At 41.0% G+C, this 25,004-nt stretch overlaps 1 protein-coding gene across 1 annotated transcript in view; it reads left to right on the forward strand.

The window, feature by feature from the left end:
• LOC122788066 (supervillin-like) overlaps positions 1-25,004 on the forward strand; it is a 1,698,127-nt gene that overhangs the window by 824,176 nt on the left and 848,947 nt on the right. Inside the window, exon 8 of the mRNA XM_044054988.1 lies at positions 19,951-20,212. Within this exon, the coding sequence (XP_043910923.1) occupies positions 19,951-20,212 (262 nt within the window). The remainder of the gene's footprint in view (positions 1-19,950; positions 20,213-25,004) is intronic.

Consider the following 25,004-nt stretch of genomic DNA (forward strand, 5'->3'; position numbering starts at 1 on the left):
ATTTTGGATGCCCCTTTGCAATCTGATGTCTTGTTTGGTTCTCCTGTTGAGGCAGTTTTAAAGAAAATGGAAGACAAGGCTAAGTCTATGCAGACTGTTAAAGATTTTTTGCAGGTTCAGCCTCCAAAGTTTAGTAGAAATTGGCCTACTAAAGGGTGGACGTATCCTTCTTATGATTCCCAGTCTAGAGGTAGATCTAGACGTGGCAGGGGCAGAGGTCAGGGCTCTTTCAGGCCTAGGACAGGGAGTTCTCCTGCACAGTCTTTCGGTGAGGGCAGGGGTCAGTCCTTTCAGAACAGACCCAATGACCTACCTTTTCAGCTGCCAGAACCTTCTCGCCTGGCAGCACCTTTGGGAGGAAGGTTGGCACTTTTCAAAGAAAATTGGAGTTTGATTACCCAAGACAGATGGGTACTGGATATCATACATCACGGTTACAGGTTTTATTTCCATACCTTGCCTCCTTTCAAAGGCATGCCAGACATTCCTCCTCAACAAAGAATAGAGGCTCACAAGCAAATTTCTCTGTTACTCCAAATAGGGGCCATACAGCCAGTTCCTATGCCAGAAAGGGGCCTAGGATTTTATTCTCGCCTGTTCCTTGTGCCAAAAAAGGGGAACACGTGGAGACCAATTTTGGATTTATCTATCCTCAACACTTATCTGGACATTCCCAAGTTCAAAATGTTGACGTTACAACAGCTTTTACCTCTACTGGGCAAGGATCACTGGATGGTAACTTTGGATCTCAAGGAGGCTTACCTTCATGTTCCTATCAGGCTAAGTTGCAGGAAGTATCTGCTGGACTGGGACTTCTCACTATCAGTTCTCTGCATTGCCCTTTGGCTTATCTACTGCCCAGAGTATTTACGAAAGTTCTGGCTCCAGTGATAGCTTTCTTCAGGCTAAAAGGAATACAAATCTATCCTTATTTGGACGATTGCCTGATTCTGGCTCAAGGAAGGACGAGCTTCTTCGTCATTTGAATATGTGATAGCAGTGCTAAGATGCCTGGGGTATTCTGTGAACGAAATAAAGTCCAGTCTAGTACCCTCTCAAGACATGTGCTTTCTGGGTGTAAGACTGAATACAGCATCCCAGATGGCCTTTCTAACCCCGGACAAACAAAAGAATCTTTCCCTTTACTTCCATCATCTATCTCTTCAGTCCGGCTGACTCCAAGGACAGTCCTTCAAGCCTTAGGGTTCATGGCATCTTGTATTCTGGTGCTTCCCAATGCCAAACTGCATATGAGGAAGTTGCAATGGTATCTCAAAATGTATGGACACAGCACTGCCAGCATCTGGACACTGTCATTCAAATAATACCTTGCATTCAAAAGGAATTTTTGTGGTGGGCTCAGGAATGTCACCTAAACAAGGGACTCTCTGTGACCCGCCAGAGGCGAGTCAAATTTTAACGACAGATGCCTCAGACAAAGCTTGGGGAGCTCATCTAAACGGAAAGTGGATACAAGACAAGTGGCCTGTCAGACTACAGCATCTACATATCAACTTGAAGGAGATGTTAGCAGTCCAGTTTGCATTAATAGCTTTCAAGGATTTACTTCTTCCAGGGCAGGTGTTGATTCTAACAGACAACACAACTGTCATGTGGTACATCAACAAGCAAGGGGGAACACATTCTTATCCTCTATGCAGGCAAGCAATGATTTTGTGGGAGACTGCTCTCAGTTTACAACTAAGTCTTCAGGCAAGGTTTCTGCCGGGAGCACAGAACTCCTTAGCAGATGTGTTAAGCAGACAAATCATGGATCCCCACGAATGGAAACTGGATCTTCATGTATTTCAGAAATTGACAGTGTCCTGGGGAACTCCAGACATAGATCTGTTCGCTTCTCCTCTAAACCACCAGCTGCCAAAGTTTTGCACAAAGCGGTTTCATCCCACAGCTTGGAAAGTGGATGCTCTTTCTTTCAGTTGGAAAATCTTCATGTGTATGCCTTTCCACCTCTGCCTCTCCTCCCAAAGGTACTTCTGAAGGTCAGACAGGACAAGCCAAGGATGATTTTGATAGCTCCAGATTGGCCTCGACAGCACTGGTACCCATTACTGAGAAGTGTAGTACGGAAGCCTCCATGGCCTTTGCCTTTGATTCCACATCTGTTGTCCCAGGAGGACAGTCATTTGCTCAATGTCAAACTTCACTCTCTTCACCTAACAGCATGGCATATTCTGTTTTAAACCATAGAGGGTCTCAACTTCCACAACAAGTTTTGAATGTGATTTTGGAAGCTAGAAGGCCTAGTACAAGGAAAGTGTACGCAGATAAATGGAAGAGATTTTTATTTTGGAGTGCAGCTAAGGATTTGGATGTTTCTGAGCCTGATTTAACTGTGGCTCTTCAATATCTTACTGAGTTATTGGACAAAGGTTTGTCCTTCTCTTCTATTAAGATTCATGCTGCAGCAATTTCAGCTCACTACGACTGTGACCCACCATTGTTTTCTCATCCTTTGTTCAAGCAATTTCTTAGAGGGGCAAAGAATATAAGACCCCCACGAAGGGCTCCTACTCCTGCTTGGGATCTCAATTTTGTGTTGGAGAAACTCACTCTACAACCTTTTGAGCCTGCAGCTACTGCTGAGTTGAAATATTTGTCATGGAAGACTGCTTTTTTGTTGGCCATTACCTCTGCAAGAAGGGTTTCTGAATTGCAGGCCCTTATGGCAGTTGAGCCTTTCTTAATTTTCCATAAGGATAGGGTATAGTTACGTACTAATCCTTCCTTTATGCCTAAAGTGGTTTCTAGCGTGGCTTTAAACCAAACTATTCATTTGCCTACTTTTTATGCAAATCCCCAAACTAAAGGGGAAAAGATTTTGCACACTTTAGATGTACACAGGCAGTTGCGATATTATTTGGACAGAACTAAAGGGTTCAGACAATCTCAGCAGTTATTAGTTTCTTTTGCTTTGTGTTCTCAGGGCAAGCCTGTGTCAAAACAAACTATTTCTAAGTGGATTGGATTTTGCATTGCTTTCTGTTATTCCCATCATGGCAAAGAGATTCCAGCTGGGATTAGGCCTCATTCCACTAGGGCTACTGCCACTTCAACAGCTTTTTTGAGGGGGGTGGCTACTAAGGATATTTTGGAGGCAGCCACTTGGAGTTCAGTGCATACCTTCTCTAGGCATTACCACCTTCCTCTGTACTCTAAATCCAGGGCTGGTTTTGCCACTGCTGTGTTGCAGGGCATTTTGGCAGCTCCTGCTTCATTATAGTTTAGCCATCCACCCTTACCTCTGCTTTGGGATTCTACCCAAGTGTTAGGACTGCAGCAATGTGAGATGAAGAACATAGTACAGTTTTGTACCTACCATAAATGTAGATGTTCGAAGATCCACATTGCTGCAGTCCAATTTACCCTCCCTCCTTCCCCTCTGTAGTTTGAGGTGGTTGTGTGGGTTGGGTTATCCATCTGAGGTATAGTGTATATATTGTACATATTTTTGGTGTTAGCCTGGTTGGGTGTTTAGTTGTTGTCTATGGGTTTTGACCTTTCTTTTTAGGGTCTTCTGACATCTGGGGCAAGAAAAGACTGAGGATATGGCGTCGGTCATGCGCATTTGTACCCTGACGTTCTGATGTCAGTCAAATGCGCCTTGACCGACGTCAGCCTTATACTCTGATATTCGGGCCGACCGAGGGACAGCGGACTACCCAAGTGTTAGGACTGCAGCAATGTGGATCTTCGAACATCTACATTTATGGTAGGTACAAAACTGTACTTTCTGATGCAGCTGGTGTCTCTTCTCATTCCATTAAATGTAGTTCTGATGCAGCTGATGTCACTTCTCATTCCATTAAATGTAGTTCTGATGCAGCTGATGTCTCTTCTCATTCCATTAAATGTAGTTCCGATGCAGCTGATGTCTCTTCTCATTCCATTAAGTGTCGTTCTGAAATGTAGTTCTGATGCAGAGGATGTCCCTTCTCTTTCCATTAAATGTAGTTCTAGCACAGCTGATGTCTCTTCTCTTTCCATTAAATGTAGTTCTAGCACAGCTGATGTCTCTTCTCATTCCATTAAATGTAGTTCTGACGCAGCCTATGTCTCTTCCCATTCCTGTAAATGTAGTTCTGATGCAGCTGATGTCTCTTTTCACTCCATTAAATATAGTTGTGACACAGCTAATTCCTTTTCTCATTCCATTAAATGTTCTTTTAATGCATCTGATGTTTCTTCTCGTTCCATTAAATGTAGTTCTGATGCAGCTGATGTCTCTTCGCATTCCATTAAATGTAGTTCTGACGCAGCTGATGTCTCTTCTCATTCCATTAAATGCAGTTCTGACGCAGCTGATGTCTCTTCTCATTTCATTAAATGTAGTTCTGGGGCAGCTGATGTCACTTCTCATTCCATTACATGTAGTTCTGATGCAGCTGATGTCTCTTCTCCTTCCATTAAATGTAGTTCTGACGCAGCTGATGTCTCTTCTCATTCCATTAAATGTAGTTCTGACACAGCTGATGTCTCTTCTCCTTCCATTAAATGTAGTTCTGACGCAGCTGATGTCTCTTCCCATTCCATTAAATGTAGTTCTGACGCAGCTGATGCCTCTTCTCATTCCATTAAATGTAGTTCTGATGCAGCTGATGTCACTTCTCATTCCATTAAATGTAGTTCTGATGCAGCTGATGTCTCTTCTCATTCCATTAAATGTAGTTCCGATGCAGCTAATGTCTCTTCTCATTCCATTAAATGTAGTTCTGATGCAACTGATGTCCCTTGTCATTCCATTTAATGTAGTTCTGATGCAGCTGATGTCTCTTCTCATTCCATTAAATGTAGTTCTGATGCAGCTGATGTCTCTTCTCATTCCATTAAATGTAGTTCTGACATAGCTGATGTCTCTTCTCATTCCATTAAATGTAGTTCTGATGCAGCTGATGTCTCTTCTCATTCCATTAAGTGCAGTTCTGACACAGCTGATGTCTCTTCTCATTTCATTAAATGTAGTTCTGGGGCAGCTGATGTCACTTCTCATTCCATAAAATGTAGTTCTGACGCAGCTGATGTCTCTTCTCCTTGCATTAAGTGTAGTTCTGACGCAGCTGATGTCTCTTCTCATTCCATTAAATGTAGTTCTGACGCAGCTGATGTCTCTTCTCCTTCCATTAAATGTAGTTCTGACGCAGCTGATGTCTCTTCCCATTCCATTAAATGTAGTTCTGACGCAGCTGATGTCTCTTCTCATTCCATTAAATGTAGCTCTGATGCAGCTGATGTCTCTTCTCATTCCATTAAATGTAGTTGTGATGCAGCTGGTGTCTCTTCTCATTCCATTAAATGTAGTTCTAACATGGCTGATGTCCCTTCTCATTCCATTAAATGTAGTTCTGACGCAGAGGATGTCTCTTCTCATTCCATTAAATGTAGTTCTGATGCAGCTGATATCTCTTCTCATTCCATTAAATGTAGTTCTGACGCAGCTGATGTCTCTTCTCCTTCCATTAAATGCAGTTCTGACGCAGCTGATGTCTCTTCTCACTCCATTAAATGCAGTTCTGATGCAGCTGATGTCTCTTCTCCTTCCATTAAATGTAGTTCTGACGCAGCTGATGTCTCTTCTCATTCCATTAAATCTAGTTCTGACGCAGAGGATGTCTCTTCTCATTCCCTTAAATGTCGTTCTGAAATGTAGTTCTGATGCAGAGGATGTCTCTTCTCATTCCATTAAATGTAGTTCCAACGCAGCTGATGTCTCTTCTCATTCCATTAAATGTCGTTCTGAAATGTAGTTCTGATGCAGAGGATGTCTCTTCTCATTCCATTAAGTGTAGTTCTGACACCGCTGATGTCTCTTCTCATTCCATTAAATGTAGTTCTGAAATGTAGTTCTGACGCAGCTGATGTCTCTTCTCATTCCATTAAATGTAGTTCTGACACCGCTGATGTCTCTTCTCATTCCATTAAATGTAGTTCTGATGCAGCTGATGACTCTTCTCATTCCATTAAATGTAGTTCTGACGCAGCTGATGTCACTTCTCATTCCATTAAATGCAGTTCTGATGCAGCTGATGTCTCTTCTCCTTCCATTAAATGTAGTTCTGACGCAGCTGATGTCTCTTCTCATTCCATTAAATGTAGTTCTGACGCAGAGGATGTCTCTTCTCATTCCATTAAATGTAGTTCTGACACAGCTGATGTCCTTCTCATTCTATTAAATGTAGTTCTGACGTAGCTGATGTCTCTTCTCCTTCCATTAAATGTAGTTCCGGCGTAGCTAATGTCCTTCTCATTCTATTAAATGTAGTTCTGACGTAGCTGATGTCTCTTCTCATTCCATTAAATGTAGTTCCGACGCAGCTGATGTCTCTTCTCATTCCATTAAATGTCGTTCTGAAATGTAGTTCTGATGCAGAGGATGTCTCTTCTCATTCCATTAAATGTAGTTCCAACGCAGCTGATGTCTCTTCTCATTCCATTAAATGTCATTCTGAAATGTAGTTCTGATGCAGAGGATGTCTCTTCTCATTCCATTAAATGTAGTTCTGACACCGCTGATGTCTCTTCTCATTCCATTAAATGTAGTTCTGAAATGTAGTTCTGACGCAGCTGATGTCTTTTCTCATTCCATTAAATGTAGTTCTGACACCGCTGATGTCTCTTCTCATTCCATTAAATGCAGTTCTGATGCAGCTGATGTCTCTTCTCATTCCATTAAATGTAGTTCTGATGCAGCTGATGTCTCTTCTCATTTTATTAAATGTAGTTCTGATGCAGCTGATGTCCCTTCTCATTCCATTAAATGTAGTTGTGATACAGCTGATGTCTCTTCTCATTCCATTAAATGTAGTTCTGATGCAGCTGGTGTCTCTTCTCATTCCATTAAATGTAGTTCTGATGCAGCTGATGTCATTTCTCATTCCATTAAATGTAGTTCTGATGCAGCTGATGTCTCTTCTCATTCCATTAAATGTAGTTCTGATGCAGCTGATGTCTCTTCTCATTCCATTAAATGTAGTTCTGACGCAGCTGATGTCTCTTCTCATTCCATTAAATGTAGTTCTGACGCAGCTGATATCACTTCTCATTCCATTAAATGTTGTTCTGATACAGCTGATGTCTCTTCTCATTCCATTAAATGTTGTTCTGATACAGCTGATGTCTCTTCTCATTCCATTAAATGTAGTTCTGATGCAGCTGATTTCTCTGCTCATTCCATTAAATGTAGTTCTGATGCAGCTGATGTCTCTTCTCACTCCATTAAATGTAGTTCTGATGCAGCTGATTTCTCTTCTCATTCCATTAAATGTAGTTCTGATGCAGCTGATGTCTCTTCTCATTCCATTAAATGTAGTTCTGACACAGCTGATGTCTCTTCTCCTTCCATTAAATGTAGTTCTGATGCAGCTGATGCCTCATCATTCCATTAACCGTAGTTCTGACGCAGCTGATGCCTCATCATTCCATTAGCCGTAGTTCTGATGCAGCCTCTTCTAGGCCTGCTGCCTTTGGTTCTGTGTTAAGGCATTATTTCTGGCTTCACCTTCGGCCTCTGCCTGATGATATTGAGGGCAAGCTGATGGATGCTCCTCTTGAGTGTAAAACTCTCTTTGGTTCTGCCGGTGCTGAGCTTTTTAAATGCCTTCATGGAAAAGGATAAGGCTGTGCAGGAATTGAAACATATTTTTATTTCCCGTTTCCAGATTTCAGAGGAATTATCCTTCTAAGTATGCCTTTGTTGTTAGGCAGTCTTATCCTGCTCCCAAAGTAAAAATTATTGTAGAAGGGTTCCTCTTGCTATTACTCAGACTCCCACAGTTCAAACGCTTCCTTTTCCAGACAAGCCAGGGTCTGTCTGATTATTTTCCACCCTCCCTCCTCAGCCATGTTTCTCTATCTTTTTGTCTCACTCTTTTCCTTTTGGGTCCATGTCAAATAAATTAACACTTGAAATGTCGAACGTTATTTGGTCGATACCATATGTTCGACATTTCAAGAGTTCGAAGGTTGACTTCAACGGCGTCGTAAGGTGCAGAATGGGAAAATTTCCCTTTTCTGCACTGAAGTGCGGCCTCTGAGTTGGTATATTTAAGTAGGGGTGGTGTGGGGGGTGCAGGGGGGCTTGCCTCCATTCTCGCACCGTTAAGGCATTTTTTCTTTTTTTTTTTTAATATATTCAAACTTTCAAATATCGACCATATGTTATCGAACATTTGGTGTTCGACATTTTGAAAGTTCGAATATATAACATAGACCCTTCCTTTCCAAATTAGTTAAGAATCACTCAGCATTCATGGGTTCTAGCTATCATTTCTCTGGAATATTACATGGTTTGGAAATCCCTTCCTCCTTTTTTTGGCATTCCTCAAGCTCCTCAGGAACTGCTGTGCTTTTTTCCTAGTTTCTGCTCCTGAAAACTGGAAGGAGTTTTTTCCAGAATGTTTCTGGCTCCCAGGAAAGTAGGCACCTGGAGACCCATTCTGGATCTTTCCCAGCTCAGCATCTTTTGAAGGTTCCTTCCTTTCAAACCTTGTTTCTTCTTTTTCCTCAGGCTTTCTTAGTCTGTGTGGATCTCATTGATTTCTGTCTCCATATTTCCTATGCATCCCCCTTTCAGGAGATTTTTACATTTCCGTATTTCTTCCTTGCATTTCCAGTTTTATCCTTTGGCCTCTCTATTGCCCCAAGGGTCTTCACCAAATGCCTCACTTGTGATTGCCTTTTGCAGGATGAGGGGAATATAGGTTTTCACTTACCTGGATGACCTGCTCATTCAAGCTTCCTCACCACAGAGTTTACTTCAGCATCTTCACTGTGCTGTTTGCCTCCTGCAAAGCTTAGTGTTTTCAGTGAATTTCCAAAACTCCTTCCTGACTCCATCTCAGGATGATATTTATTTTTGGTTTTAGGCTCCAGACCATTCCTATGCTGGCTTCCCTGCCTCCTCCCAAGGCTTTGACTCTGCTTTCTTTCACTCTCTTCTCCCTCTGCCCTTGATGAAGGTCAGTGAGTTTCTGAAGGCTCTGGGACTCATGGCTTCCACCATTCTTGTGTTTCGTCTTGCCAGACTTTATACGAGATATCTACAGTGGTTCCTAAAATCAGTCTGGCTTCAACATTCTCATCCTTCGGACTTTCCAATTTCTCCTCTTTCATGCCTCAAGCTAGAACTTTAGTGGTGGATTTATCAACTGTCTGCCAACCTACAGCTTCCTTTTCAGCCTCCAGTCCCTGCTCGGGGGCACTGTTTGGATGCCTTAGACCCTCTGAAGGTTCAGGGTCTCTGGTGATTTTCACCAAAAGAAGGACCATATCAACATAAAAGAGATGAGAGCTCTTCTGATAACCATTCAGGCCTTCCATTCTGTATTCCTTCCAGGGCCCCTAAAAATCTTTACAGACAATACCACAGTAATGTGGTACATCAGCAAGCAGGTTGGGGGAGGGGGGGTTGACATGGTCTTACCTCTTGTTCAGACTAGCTTTTCAGGTTTGGGATCTAGCTGTCCAGTTTCAGGTGACTCTTCAGGCTCTTTATATTCCTTCAGATCAGAACATTGTTGCAGCCTCACTGAGCGGGTGCATAACACAAACTCATGAGTGGATGCTTCACAGAGATGTTTCAGGACGTTGTCCACCAGTGGGGTACTCCTCAGGGATATCTTTTTGCTTCTCCTCTGAACAGACACCTTCCTGTCTTTTGCACCAGAGTCCCATGTCCTCTGGCTTGGAAGGTGGATGCTGTCTTTTTTTTCTGGAAGAATGCCTTCCCACCCCTTCTTCTCATACCATAGGTCCTGCTCAAGGTAGAACAAGATTCTCCCAAAATCTTGTTGGTGACTCCCTTTTGGCTCGAACAGCATTGGTGCCCTCTATTTCTGCACTTAGCCAAGGGCAATCATCGCAAGTTTCCTCACAGGGTGGACCTACTGTCGCAAGACAAGAGGTGTCTCATCTATACCCAGTTGTCCATTCTTCAACTGACACTGTGGTCGAGTGGGTGCGTGGGTTTGATACATTTTAGGCACATTTGTTTCCTGAAGATGTTCTTTAGGTTCTGCAGGACAGGAAACCCACTACCAGGAAATTATCCAAATGGAAGAGGTTTTCTGTTTGGTGTCTTGCTTGCAGCCTGGATCCACTTTCTGTACAAGTTCCTTTGGTTCTCTCTTATTTGTATGAATTGCTCAGTGCTGGGTTGGCATACCTTTCAGTTAAAGCCCACCTGTCAGCTATTTCTGCTTGTCTGCCTTTGACTCCCACTTTGGCTTCTAGATTTGAGTTCAATCAATTCCTTAAAGGCTTCCTTCATGTTATGCCTCCCAGGAAGCCTGTACCTCCTTCCTAGGACTTTAATTTTGTCCATGAAAAATTGACTTGGGCTCCTTTTGAGCCTGCGGCATCAGCTTCCTTACAGCACTGTTCTTGGAAGACTGTTCTTCTTTTGGCCCTTACTTCAACTAGGAGGGTGTCTGAGCTTCAGGCCCTTATGGCTGTCCCTTTTGTTTTAGTTTTTCTTGGGGACAGGGTGTCTCTTTGTACTAATCCTCCTTTTATGCCCAAGGTGGTTAATTCATCATCTCTTTATCACTGTATTCATTTGCCCACTTTTTTCCTTTCTCCACAGTTTGCTAGTGAGAATGTTCTTCACTCCTTTGATTTGCACAGATGACTCCGATATTATTTAGATAAGACTAAAGACATTCATAAATATGAGCACCTTTCTGTTTCCTTTCATCATAGATCTTTAGGTTTGGCTGTTTCTAAGCAAACTGTTTCTTCTTGGATCTTTAAGGCTATTTCCTTCTGTTAGGCTTTTCATAGGAAAAAACTTTTCATTTGTTAAGGCTCATTCTAACAGGGCTGTGGCTTCTTATGGTTCTTTTTTCAAGGGACTGGATATCATCTCCATCCTTGTGGCAGCTACTTGGACTTCTGTTGGATTGTGGTTTCCTGGGCTACAGACGGATCTGCCAAGGCTATCCCACATGGCTTTCTTGAGGGCTTTGTTGGACCTTCTTTCTCCTCCTGAGCTATTTACTCTCCCTGTTGTAAAGAATAATGCAATAGTGATATGGAAGGACATAGTACAGTTGTGTAAATTCTTACCCTAACAGTAGAGGTCCCTCTTGTCATTGTTGCAGTGTTCCTTACCTCCCTCCTCCCCCTTTTTCTTTATCCTTCTGGATGCACATGTTCCTCTGTTTCTCCTTGGACTGTTGTTCCTGATGGGGTTTTTCAGTTCTGAGAAAAGTATGTCTATATGTCACCTTTATGCCCTACACCCTGCATGGGGAGCATATGTGTAATGTGCGATGTTCGTATACAACCTAAGGCTTTTGGTATACTGGCCAGACGTCAGGCTACCCTTGGCAGGGATTCCTGATAAATACTGCAACAGTGAAGAGAAGGGCATCTACTGTTATGGTAAGATTTTATACAACTGTACTTTAAGCTTCCCTCTCTATCAAGGGGTGTACAGGTGTCATCATCACTGCATAAAACATTGGTATGTGCTCAGGGTCAAAAAATGAAGTAAATCTTGGGAGGTTATGCATCAGAGCCACTGTAGAATATTTGTTAATTTTCATCTGGAAATGCATGGCATTCTGCTACCTTTTTTAATGGGTGGGGGCTGCACACATCCTGCACAGCAGGACGTCTGACCGCGGACTTTATTCTGCTTTTAATCATGCAGCAGTAGCTCATTATCTGTGCCACTGGAGGCCCATAGCCCTACCTCAGGAAGCCATTGCTGTAGCACCTGGTTACGTCCATGTAGTGGTACCCACATTCATGTAGTGGTACCCTGTGCATGCACAGGAAGATGCCGTCCATGACGCTGAGTACTCTGTGTGACCACAAGACCCCCAGTCTGTACATCCTGTGACATCTTCACCCCACCTTGTTTGTGTGGACAGGCATCTGTGCGCATGGTGATCATTGTGCTCCAGTCCACCCTCCCTCCTGTGTGGAGTATGTGTGACGCACAATATGACTTTTGTCACATATTGCAATGCATAGGCTTCCATTAACATTGTGAGTGTTGTGTTTTTTCTGTATAACACTGTACTTCATGCCCATAGTTGTGGACTAGACACCACTGCCTCATCTGTGCTGCCATGTGTTATGCATATGGCTGCCTGTAGAAGTGTCGCTGGGCAGCTGCTTCTTGATCTTGTTAGGCATCTTTGTCATTGCATGTTGTCACCACACCATCCCTGCCAGAATGTGTGGCTCTGCCTATAGTCAGACCTAGTGTACCTGTACCATGGGACTGGCCTGCTTGTTTCCTTGTGATCATGTTTTATAGCATGTTACATACTACAAATCCTGGTGGATATGGCAAAGTAGAATTTTACTGGTCCCTTCCCTCAGATATATGGAAGCAACAGCACCTAGACAGTAATCCAAGTATGGCATTGATAGATTACAAATAAGTCATTTGACAGCATCCTACATTCATGGATAAAGGAGTGTTTACAGATGTAGAGGACAGACCCAACACTGATCAGTTACATGACAATGACTACAAAACTGTGGCAAACCAATTTGTAACTGAGCCATGACAAAGGGCAAATTATTACCCCAAGGATAACAATTCAGAGGACAATATTTCTTGGCGATTCTGTATCACAAGTGCTCTTTTGTCTTGCCCTTAACCCATTAAGTTCATTTAAAAGGTTAGGCTATAGTTAAAATTTGGCTACTAGAAACCAACCTTGTTTAAAGGCTTAACAGCAGAAACAAAGCAAAGGTGGTCTACCACGGAGAGTGCTAAAACTATTTAATACTAAAAATCAACAATATAAGAAAAATAAAAACACAGTGAAACATGAAATCGGCTTAAAGTAACTGGATATGTGCATTTTTTTTAACCTGGATTTGTTTAAAGTCTTCTGATATACTTTTTCTGAATGATTTAAAGTTGTATTGTTCTTCAGATGAGGAGTTGAAAACACAACTATAAATAGTTAAAACTTTTTCAGATGATATAAAAATGACATTTGGTGTTGATAAATGTGAAAAGCAATATGTAAATCAGGAAAGCTGTAGCACCAGGAAAATATCAACCTGAGACAGGAACGGGATGTAATGGAACCTGAGCAGGAAGGTGTGTATAAATATCTGTGAATAGGTTAAGGGTCAGCAATAAGACATGAGCAAATGAGAATAAAACTCAGTAAGGAACACCTCGGTAGACTTAAAACTGTTATGGAGAACCTCTTGGACATCAGGGAATAAAGTTCAAGTTGTAAAGCCATTTGTTTTTCTTGTTCTAGCTTACAGATTTGGGGTATTTGGCCTCAAATGGAATTGGATAAGTTGGATGGGAAAAATGCTTCATGCTTATCAAATGATACATAAAAACCAGTGTATACCAAGATTATGTATCCCTTGTTCTAAAGGAGATATAGGCCTCATCGACACTGTGTCTAGATCTGCAATGTTGGGGCTGCATACATATCTGCTGACCTCATCAGATCTAAACATAGTCAAAGTTTTGCAACATGAGGAGAAGTCTAAGATGACCTCTCTGTAGTTTAGCAGAAGCATATCAGTGTCCATCAGGAGTGGAAATTAAACAAAAGAAAGAATAGAAGGAAAAAGATTGGATGAAAAGGGGGAAACATGGGACATGCAGGGGAGCAACCTCACATCAGCCAGGATTTGATGCAAGAATGGTCAAGGAGAGGTGAGCTGAAACCAGAAGATGAAAGATTTGTAATGACAGCCCAGGATAGTGGACTGCATACACGTTTGTGAACAAAGTTCATTGAAGACATTAGAGAAACAAATAAATGTAGATTCTGAAACTGGTTGTAGGTCTTGCTACTGGGTGTGATGCATGCATGGCTGAGGGTTTATATACTGAAAGGCACAGTAATGTGACAAGGCAGTTGCACTGGGGATTTTGCAAACAATACAGTATAGAAGTAACTGAGAAGCATTGGAAACCTGAACCACAAAGCATTACAGAGAATGATGAAGTTTATATCACATGGCATCTCCTTTTACCATCCGTCCATCCATCCTCGACCCCTTTTTAACATTTTTTCATGGGGTTGGGGTGTCGCTTCAACAGTGACAATCATCTCGAGCCAAGGTTTACACTCCCAGTTGGCTAGCCCTGGCACAGTAATTCATTTGCACAGTTTAAAAAATAGATGCAAGAAAAAATAGATATAGTGGTCCATGAAAAGAAGACAGAAATGACATTGATCATTAAAATTTTCACCCAGTGATTTCTGGACTAGAAAACTATTCAGTTTCATTGAATGGATGGATCTCTTTTAATACCAGATGTGCCTTTGAAATAGGAATACCACCACATCTCCTTAATAGCTTCAGCTTAAAATAAAAATCTAAACATTCTTCAATTTATGTCAAATAAAATATGTAGTTTTATTTTTCACTTACCTCATCAAGCATGCATCATGCATTGTTATCTCACAAAAACATGACTTTTAATGCGAATAGTGTTTTTTACGCTATTACTTTAAATATTCCTACCTCTTGCTTTGAAACATTCAGAAAACTGTCCACTCAAAGGAAAACTGCCTTAGAACTAAAAAGTCTTTTTTGACTGTCTCTGTTTCCTGGTTATTTTAACATCTCAAAATCATTCTGACTGCTTTTTATAGAATTTTATTGTGTTTTCCACAAAAAGGCTACCAGTGGGGCTTAACATCTGAATGTGATCTTGCTTTTCTTTAAGTCTTTCTCTTTCTCGTAATCCATGTCACGTCTCTTTTATATGAGTAAGGCTAGACATAAGGAAGTAGTGGTGTATTCCATTTCCATTGACATATAATGGAAGTAATGTCAGTCACGGTCATCTTGTATACCTTCTGAAACAGGACTGCTGCTTTTATTTCTTGATTGGCCTTCATTTGTGCATCTCATGGCTTGTTTACAGTATAGTAAGGAATTGTACAGCTGCAACAAAAACAGTTGCTAAATTGTAGGCCTTTAGTCAAAGCATCCTTTTGTAGTCCAAGATGAATTGGACAGCCCCTCCTCTTACACTTTGGTAAATGTGCTGATACTTTACAAGAATTATTTAAAAGAAAAACTATTTTCTGACTTTTCTCTAAATGTCACAGACATCTTTCATACTGCATTCAAGTCATCTTAAAATATAAAGTAGTATAAACAACAAGCATTTAAAGTTTAACGCTTAGCATTTCAATACTGTGATACTGCTTATGTAAATTTGTCAAAAGAAGGGACACTGCCTTTGAACCATTGACTGATGTAATTGTTCTGTTTTGCTGTGAAAGGCATGGCTACATTAGAAGCAGCTGTGAATCAGTTTAAGTTCTCTTTCTCTCTGCAATAAAGACAATGGGAAACAGTTTCACACTGCTCTGTCTTGCTTATAGCACCCTGAGCTCCTGACTGCAAATTTCTCTGTGTCTGTGCTAGGTCATCCAGTTGTAGACAAATTCCTCTGCAACTTATGTCAAAGTTAAGCTTAAAATAAGTGTGTGATCTTTCCCTTCCTTTGATACCAATGTGAGAAAATGAAAGTTTTATAAAGTACAAGCACATAAACAGTGTGTGTCCGTCTTGCATCATACACTACGACAACCATTACAAACTAAACTGTGTGCAAATCACTGGTTTTCACGTTTTAGGCCTAAAATGATGAAAGTCAGTACTTCAACCTTCAAGAATTTAACCTCCTACAGCACATTTCATACCAAATTTAAAGACCACCTACATAATGTTTCTTAATAGAAATGCTTTACTACTGGAACCATTACTTTAAGTGTCTTGATTTCTACCAATTCTTCATCACAAACTCTTCACTCCTCTAGTTTCTTTCACCTCAAAATAAATGGTACTTTCTGTACCAATTTTAATCTGTAATTCCAGTGTTCTTCTTCCGGCCATAACCACAAGCCTGTCTCAGATGTTCCTACTTTTCATATCTGTGTAGCATATTTAGCTCCTGATTTGCCTGTTTCTATGCCTTATTTTACTGTTAATATTTGTGATTATGTAACTCCATTTGTGAAGGCTTAGATTCATTGCAGTTTTGTCTGTATATACTGTTTCTGCACAAAACAATCTGTACTGCGTTATTGGTGTACTTTTCCTCCAAAACTGTTGTACACAATGAAGTACATATTGTATAATTTAATTTGTGTCTGTTGCAGTATAATATTATGCAAGAAAAACCTGAAATAATTGTTCTGAGATAAGTGCTGTACCCTAGTGAATATAGGTTGATCTATGTTTTATATATGTATACGTGTGTGTGTGTGTGTGTGTGTGTGTGTGTGTGTGTGTGTGTGTGTATATATATATATATATATATATATATATATATATATAGATGTAGATATAGATGTATTTGAGTCTATACGTGTCTAGCTGCCTCACAGTGTGTTTGTAGAAGTATGCCTGTATTTATTATTGGTGGTTGCTTGAAATTAAAGTAAAAATGAGGGGCAAGTAAAGATGACATCAGACATACTTCTGATAGTACTAGTGGGATACGTTTATAGGGAATGAGCTAAGTCAAGCAGACCAGCAACGTTGGGGAGAGGGATTTGACAGTGAGATACCTCAAGAAAGTGAAGCATGCTGTGATTAAAGAAAAATGAATATTCTCTAGGTACATTTTACCAGAATGAGCCTGAGTTATACCTTCACTAAGCAGCTCAAGACCTAGTTATAGCACATAATGGAAGGGGGCAGAAATGCTTTAGTGCATTTAAAATTCTGGTATAAAAATTAACGGGGAATAATAGAAAAGAACATTAGAAGGCCTAAAAAATGTATTATTTAAAGAGCTCACAACACTGAAGATTAGTCTGAAAGACGAGTCTAAACTACAATGGAGTACACAAGATTGCTGCCTTCCTGCTCCTGAAGAGGGTGTACCCCCAAGTGTGTTACTGATTTTCTGCAGTGTAGTTATCTGCATGAATAGTCAGCAGTTTTTAAGTGTCTGTGGCAGATATTATCAAAGCCAGTATTTCTGGTGTGAATATTGTCAGATTGTTATCACTATGCATTAACAAGGTACGTGCATTGCAATACCTGTACACTTAAGATGCATCTCCCCACATTAAACTGTGTTGAATGCATATTTGGCAAGCGAGAAAACGTCTTTCTTAAGATGTATAATGAGCCTAAAAGACTGTTCACCTAAAACATTTCTAAACACAGTAAAAGAAGTATAATTTTGCTAAGTTTTGCTTTAACTGATGTACAACAGAGCAGTGTGGGAGAAAAAGAGAAATGTTTGAAGAGAAGCTGGAGATGGCATTCTGGGGGTAACAACATTGATGCTTTTATGTGCCTAGAGGGGAGTTAAAGAAAATGCAGAATTAGCATAGTGGTACGTAGACATAGTAAGTTTCTCCTACTTCATAGAGCAGTAAATTATACAGAAAAGACATTCTCTTGAAATTGCAAATATATGGCAACAGAGACAGCAGGCACATATGAAGGATGAGTGGTATGAGTGCAGGCAGTGATTGATGTAGTCCTACTCCTGATTGGATGCCTCTGAAACAAGATGCCAACTGGCAGGATTGTACTGCCAATGGAATGCAGACCGTGTTTGCTATAGTCCTATTCCTAATTGGATGCCTCTGAAACAAGATGTTGATTGGCAGGATTGTACTGCCAATATAATGCAGGTAGTATTTGCTGCAGTCTTGCTCTTTATTGGACTCCTGAAACAAAATACTGATTGGCAGGATTGTACAGCCAGTAGAATGCAAGGTATGAAAAATGTGAAGGTTGAATATTGAAAGTTTTTCAACTTTTCTCTGCTTGTATTCCCTGTCATTTTTTGGTAAAATTAGAAACTATTCTGAACCTTTCCAAGTGAAAATGAAGTGGTTGTGAATAAGTTGCCTCCATGGCAAACATACTTTTTTTGTTAATTATCTTTTGGTGAATACATATAGGGGAAATTTGGTTAAAACTAAGTGAAATGATTTGTCGTGGACCCTTTTGACTCTGGCCATGGCCACATGGTGAAAGGATGAGCAACAGTACCTACTAAACCTTACAGGGCAAAATAATTATAGTTTTAAGTACATTTTTAAATGAGAGCATTTATATGCATTATGAATAATTCAGCCACATATGGAATGATGAGGAGTCAGGAGTCCACACCACAATCCTTTAAATAAGCGCTTTCGTTTCCTGTTAGAAACTTTATCAGAATACATGTTACATACAACCCCACCTTTAAATAGCCTTATAAAATTACATCACTTCCTTGTTATTTTAAATTTTAAAACCATACTTCCAACATAAAACATATTGCATCTGACCATCATACTACATTCCATAAATCCTAAAAGAGGTGAATACAGTACTGATATTTACATATATTATGTTGGAAGTATGGTTTTATAATAACAAGGAAGTGATGTCATTTTATAAGGCTATTTAAAGGTGGGGTTGTATGTAACATGTATTCTGATGAAGTTTCTAACAGGAAACCAAAGTGCTTAATTAAAGGATTGTGGTGTGGACTCCTGACTGCTATTGTTTTTCATCGTTTGTGTGGGACTGATTTTATTTCATGAAATGATAAGGGAAAATAGGGTATTGAGGAATAACCGGAGTATGCCAAGATGAAAGGATGATACTAAAAATGCTTTCAGGTGTGTTGCTATACCTGTATTGTTATCTCCTCAGTTTTTGCTTGAGTGTAATTATTTCCAATTGGTGGCTCTTGGTGAAATAGAGGGTAAACCCTCACCTCCTTTACTTAATATAACTTCCTTCAAGGTTGTAAAGCCTCATGGAGAATATGTACATTTTTCTGAAATGATCCATCAGTCAGTTATGACATGGTAGGCTGTGTAAAGCTAGGCTGTGCTGTATATTTATGTATTTTATGATTTTTGGTCAGGATACTTCCAACAAGTGTAACCCATTTACTCTGGAGGTCAGGGTGAAAACAACTCTTAATAATTAAACTATTTTGCAATTACAGTGTAATAGGATAGCTCAGCGGTTAGCATTGCTGCCTCTTTATGTAAGGATCCTCAGTAGCCTTCCTTTGTCTACATGAATTTTTGCCAGGTTCAACAATCCCATAAGACATACTGTTAGGTGAAATGGCAATCCTCTGAATTGTGCATGGTTAGCATGCATTGAGTGAGTGTGTTTATTATGCCCCATGACGGACTGGTTTCCTGTCCAGCACTAGTGCTCTTCCTTGTGAATCGTCACTGGATGGACTAGGCTTTAGCCTCTCTGTGGCCCCGAATGGGATAAGGCAGGTACTGCTGAATGAGTGAGTATAAAACATCAGTAGTAATCTTAATATGGTGTGCATCAGTTCCAGTCTTCTATTTTAATGAGGGCCACACCGTTAATAAAACATCCTATTTGTATGTGGTACAGGAGCACGAAATATTGCTGCTAGAATCATTATTAAGCTACTGTTTTGAATCAGTGTAAATTTAATTAATTCTTAAGCGATGCATTACGGTGATAAAAATCAATGGAAAACATGTACATTAAAAACAGTAGTAACATTGTTACTTTAAATAGTAAGCAATATATCCGTGAGCGGGCATTGCAGATTATTTTGTGAAAGTTGTCAAAGAGCAATTCTGGGTGATTTTTGCCAGTAGTTGCCTGTTAAGTAAATTGTTATTGTTGGTGAGTTTGTAAATATGTGCAAAATGGTACTAAACATTTAAGTAATTTTAAAGAAAATGGTAACCGAGGTGATAAAGTTATAACAAAGTATTTACTGTTAGTCACATTCATTGCGATTCATTACCACCTAAACTTGCTGCAGTTAATTGCAACAGAGGAAGCATTTATAACACTAGGCTGGAAGAGTATGACTTTTTGTTGTTTTGAGTTTCTGACCTTAGACATATCACTGTTTGTGTATCTTTTTTCATCTCAGCCTTAAGCCTACTGACTTGAATGGTTAATTGTATGCATTTAGTAATACTTTTCATCTTTGTTTTCTGCTAGCCTTCCCAGAGCGCAGCGGCATTCTTTTCCTCTTGAGAATCGAATCATTGAAGAGGCAATGAACACTGAAGACCAGGTGGAAACTACAGTCCGGGAAGATGAAAACTCCAGGCTAAGCTTGAGTGAAAAGTTAGCCCTTTTCAATAAACTAGCAAAACCAGAGCCTAAACCACAACCAGCAGCAGATTTAAACGATGCTAGACGGCGGCAAAAAGGTGCAAGATATCGAACTCAGCCCATCACTGTCACCGAAGTTGAGTTGGTAAGTGACGGTTTCCTTTTAGTTGAATGGTAATGTTAAGGGAAAAAGTGGGTTGCGTTACGTTGGCTGCAACAAAATCATTTGATAGTATAGGATACACAGCACCATAGTCCAGTAGCAAGTAAGCACCAGAGTCCAGTAGCAAGTACTGAAAAGTCATGTGGTTCATAGGTTGGTACTAAGCTATCGGCCCTAAGGTCTATACAAGCCTAGCCATAACAATTCCCTGGAAATTTTTTCCCACAATATTTACTTCTCTGGGACCCTGTCTAGCAGGGTGACTGACATGATCCCCAGGGTGAATTTCCCATCTCCCATCCAATCATCAAGGTTCCTTTTGAAGAGGGCCAATGAGGTGCTCTGCTTGACATGAATGGGCAGTCTATTCCAGAGTATGGGGAGTCTCTGGGTCAGGAACCTATCCCTCCAACATGTTTTGTTCATTGTGATGATAAGGTTTAGATCACTGGAGCGTGTTGCTCTGAGGGATTGGGATTTCTTTAAGTGGAGCATGTCCAACAGCTCAGGGTTTGACATGGCCTTGTATGTCAAGCAGAGATCACCTCTGAGTAGACGATATGCCACAGAGTATAGCTGGAGTTATTTTAGACAGTCAGCATATGGCATCTGCTTTAGGCCTGTGATTCTTTTAGTGAGGTATTTCTGTGGCCTTTCCAGCTGTTGCAGATGTCTTGTGAGGTACATACCAAATGGGGCATTATACTCTGTAATGGGTCTAATGAGGGATGAGTACAGTGGGACAATGACCTCCTTTTTTCTGGATGAAAAGCCCTTAGTGATGAGGTGTGCCACATAGAAAGATTTCCTGACTGTTGTGATGTGGTTATCGAAAGTGAGATCACTGTCCACTTGTATCCCTAAGTCTCTCATCACACTTTCGATGTGTGTCCTGCCACCTATGTGGTAGTTCATGGGTACATGTTTTTTTCCAAAGGGGGTGACTATACATTTCTTGGCATTAAGCTTGAGCCCATGGCTCTGGCACCAGGCATCTGTTTCTGTAAGGCCCTTTTGTAGAATATCCACATCATTTGGGGATTCAGTAATGGCTCTCAGTTTGCAGTCATCTGCAAACTTTGTTAGCCAGAGTCCCTTAATGTTGGCCTGTACTTCAGAGAAGTAGATACCAAACAGGAGTGGTCCCAGGACTGAACCCTGAGGTACTCCACTTGCCACTTGTCTGGAGATGGATTTGGAGTCGGCTACTTTTACACTCTGGGTTCTGTCAGTAAGCCAGTTGGCAACCCATCGAGTGACGTAGGGGTTTATGTCCAGCTTAATAAGTTTATCTGTGATTTCAGAGTGGGGGATGGTGTCAAAGGCCTTGGCGAGGTCCATATAGGCTGTGTGGACCTCCTTACCCTCGTCCACAGCTCTGGAGATCGATTCAGCAATTTTATAAGCACCAGAACTTCAGCAAGTATGTCATGGACAGTCCCTGTTTATCTCTGAGTTATGATAAGATGTATAGATACTCAAAGGCACTGACTGTAAGTCTTTTGTTATTTAGTTGCTGTATGCAGTAGTTGCAATTCATTTTTTATTGGTAAACTCGCATTAAACTCTGAGAGTGTATGAACACCCTTACACTGTGAAATCCAAACAAAACAAATGCAGTTTTCACAATACTATACAGTGTGCAATTCATTTAGAAAGGGTTCATTCCTTGTGTTGGACTTTCTGGGTGTTAAAAAAAAGAATAGGTTGGGTATTCTGAAACTCTGCTTGAAATTGGAGGAGCTCTTTTGCATCTTGATTCCCTGGATTAAATGAACATTAAAATTGTTTAAGAACAATTAGATTATCATTAATGCATTATAAGTAATTAATCGGGGTGTTTTGTTTTTGAGTTGTGGTAGAGTAGAATGTGATGTCACACGTGGTTTAAAATCATGTGACAGTATTCTGCTTTATATCTAATGAAGCCTTGAATTAGAATGCAGAAGTGCTAAATACTGAGTATTTCGTGTTGTTACTCTTGATTGCTATGTCTTTATATTTCTGGGGGGGGGGGGGGTTCTCACACAGTAGGTTTAGGCTGTTTTTTATTATTACATTACAGATAAAGTTATTAAAATAATTCTTCCCAATGCAAAGACTTTACTAAACTATTCTAAGCAGATGCCTCAGTACAATAAAGAAGGAAAAACATTCTTCTAACTCTAATGTTGGAGCTTTTTTGCCTGGGCCTCCACTGAAAAAGGGTCTCTGTCCCACTTTGACTTTCCCAGTTCACGAGACCCCATGCCCCAAAAGGGTCTCTGTCCCACTTGGACTTTCCCAGTTCACAAGAACCCATGCCCCAAAAGGGTCTCTGTCCCACTTGGACTTTCCCAGTTCACAAGAACCCATGCCCCAAAAGGGTCTCTGTCCCCAGTTCACAAGAACCCATGCCCCAAAAGGGTCTCTGTCCCACTTGGACTTTCTCAGTTCACAAGAACCCATGCCCCAAAAGGGTCTCTGTCCCATTTGGACTTTCCCAGTTCACAAGAACCTATGCCCCAGTGTCATCACAGCCTTAAAACACCTTAACAACCAAAGCCTTAATAACAGCATCTTGTAACCTTACCTGTATTAACAATGTATGAACAACTTTGAAGCATGGACCGTCCAATAAACATAGTCATTTTTAGCCATCACAGAAACTTGCTAAAAATGACACGTCTTTAAGTGCATTAGGTTTTGCCAGTCTTTCTATAGTGACAACAGGCCCAACATCCAAAGGGATCGAGGTGGGGATTATAAAGTCACAGGTTCATAGGAGGCTAACAATCCTAAAGGCTCTTTTAAAGACTACCAATACTTCCCAAATATACTTGACAGGTTTTGGTACCCCTCCTTTTATTGGGTTATAACTTGAGACATAAGTGCCAGACCAGGTGTAAATTTATGGTTCTCCTATCCTCTGCTCAAAGTTGTGTTTGAATAAATGCAGGGAGGAACTATGCTTTATGTGGATGGAAGTCTGTTCCAAAGAAGGGGGTAGTGTCTGAGACTCATACCTGTACCTCCAACATGTCTTGTTTAGGTTGCAGATGAAATTTAGGCCCCTAAATCAGGTGTTTCTAATTCCATTTGGTTTGAGGATGTCCAATAGGTCTATAAGGGCTGGATAAAGAAGATGCTTTGAAGGCCAGGCATAGATTACCTTTCAGCAGTCTGTAAATGACTGAGGAGAAGGGTAAGGCTTTGAGGTAGTCTGCTTAGGGCATGTTGTTTGCCGTATGTTCTTTGTGTGAGGAATCTCTGTGTACTGTCCTGTTATTGCATATGCCTGATAAGGTACATACCAAACGGGAGCTTTGTACTCGATGATAGTTCCACTGTACTTGACCATCATTAGAGCAATGATATATCTGGATGTAGATATAGCATACCTTTGTTTATAAGTTGTACAGTATTGAAAGAGTTCTCACTACAAAAGACGTGATGGTCAAAGGCCAAGTTACTGTCTATATGCATTGTCAAGCCCCTGGTCAGCTTTTAGGGGTGTATTATCAATGCAGTAATTTCCCAGGGTGGTTGTCTTTCTGAAAGAGCCCCAGCACTGAACCCTGGGGGTTCTCGCTATTGACTGGCCTTTTTGTGGAGGTCAACTCGCCTATCTTGACTTCTTGTGCCCTATCTGTGAGCCAGCTAGCTGTCCAGCAGGTGACATAGGAGTTTATACCTAATTTTGTAAGGTTGTCTACAATCCCTCAGTGGGATATTGTGTCACATGATTTGGCAAGGTTGAGGGTAGGTGGTATGCACCATTTTGTACTCATCCATTGCTTGGATGACCTTCTTCAAGAAGTCCACCAGATGGATTAGACATGACCTACCACTGACATAACCAAACTAGGTTTGATCCAATACCTGAAGGCTTCCTATGTTGCTGTTTATCATATCTATGATTATTCTTTCCATAACCTTACATATGAGACTAGTCAGGCTTATGGACTGGTAGTTTTCTGGGTCTATGACTGGCCCACCCTTGTGCAGAGAGGATAACAGCTGCAGTCCTCCATTTGCTTGGCATAAAGCCTGTTTGGTAGTTGCAGTTAAATAGTGCTTTAGTGGTATTGATACCTTGTTTCATGCTATTAAGGAGGCATCCTGGGATATTATCTGGTCCCATCGATGCTGTGAAGGAGGCATCCTGGGATAATATCTGGTCCCATCGATGCGATGAAGGAGGCATCCTGGGATATTATCTGGTCCCATCAATGCTACGAAGGAGGCATCCTGGGATATTATCTGGTCCCATCAATGCTACAAAGGAGGCATCCTGGGATATTATCTGGTCCCATTGATGCTACGAAAGAGGCTTCCTGGGATATTATCTGGTCCCATCAATGCTATGAAGGAGGCATCCTGGGATATTATCTGGTCCCATCGATGCTACGAAGGAGGCATCCTGGGATATTATCTGGTCCCATCGATGCTACGAAGGAGGCATCCTGGGATATTATCTGGTCCCATCGATGCTACGAAGGAGGCATCCTGGGATATTATCTGGTCCCATCGATGCTACGAAGGAGGCATCCTGGGATATTATCTGGTCCCATCGATGCTACGAAGGAGGCATCCTGGGATATTATCTGATCCCATCGATGCTACGAAGGAGGCATCCTGGAATGCTATCTGGTCCCATCGATGCTACGAAGGAGGCATCCTGGGATATTATCTGGTCCAATCGATGCTATGAAGGAGGCATCCTGGGATATTATCTGGTCCCATCAATGCTATGAATGAGGCATCCTGGGATATTACCTGGTCTCATCAATGC

This window comes from Protopterus annectens, chromosome 13.part0 (genome assembly GCF_019279795.1).
Source record: "Protopterus annectens isolate FY-2018-M chromosome 13.part0, PAN1.0, whole genome shotgun sequence".
In the NCBI taxonomy this organism is placed as follows: Eukaryota; Metazoa; Chordata; order Ceratodontiformes; family Protopteridae; genus Protopterus; species Protopterus annectens.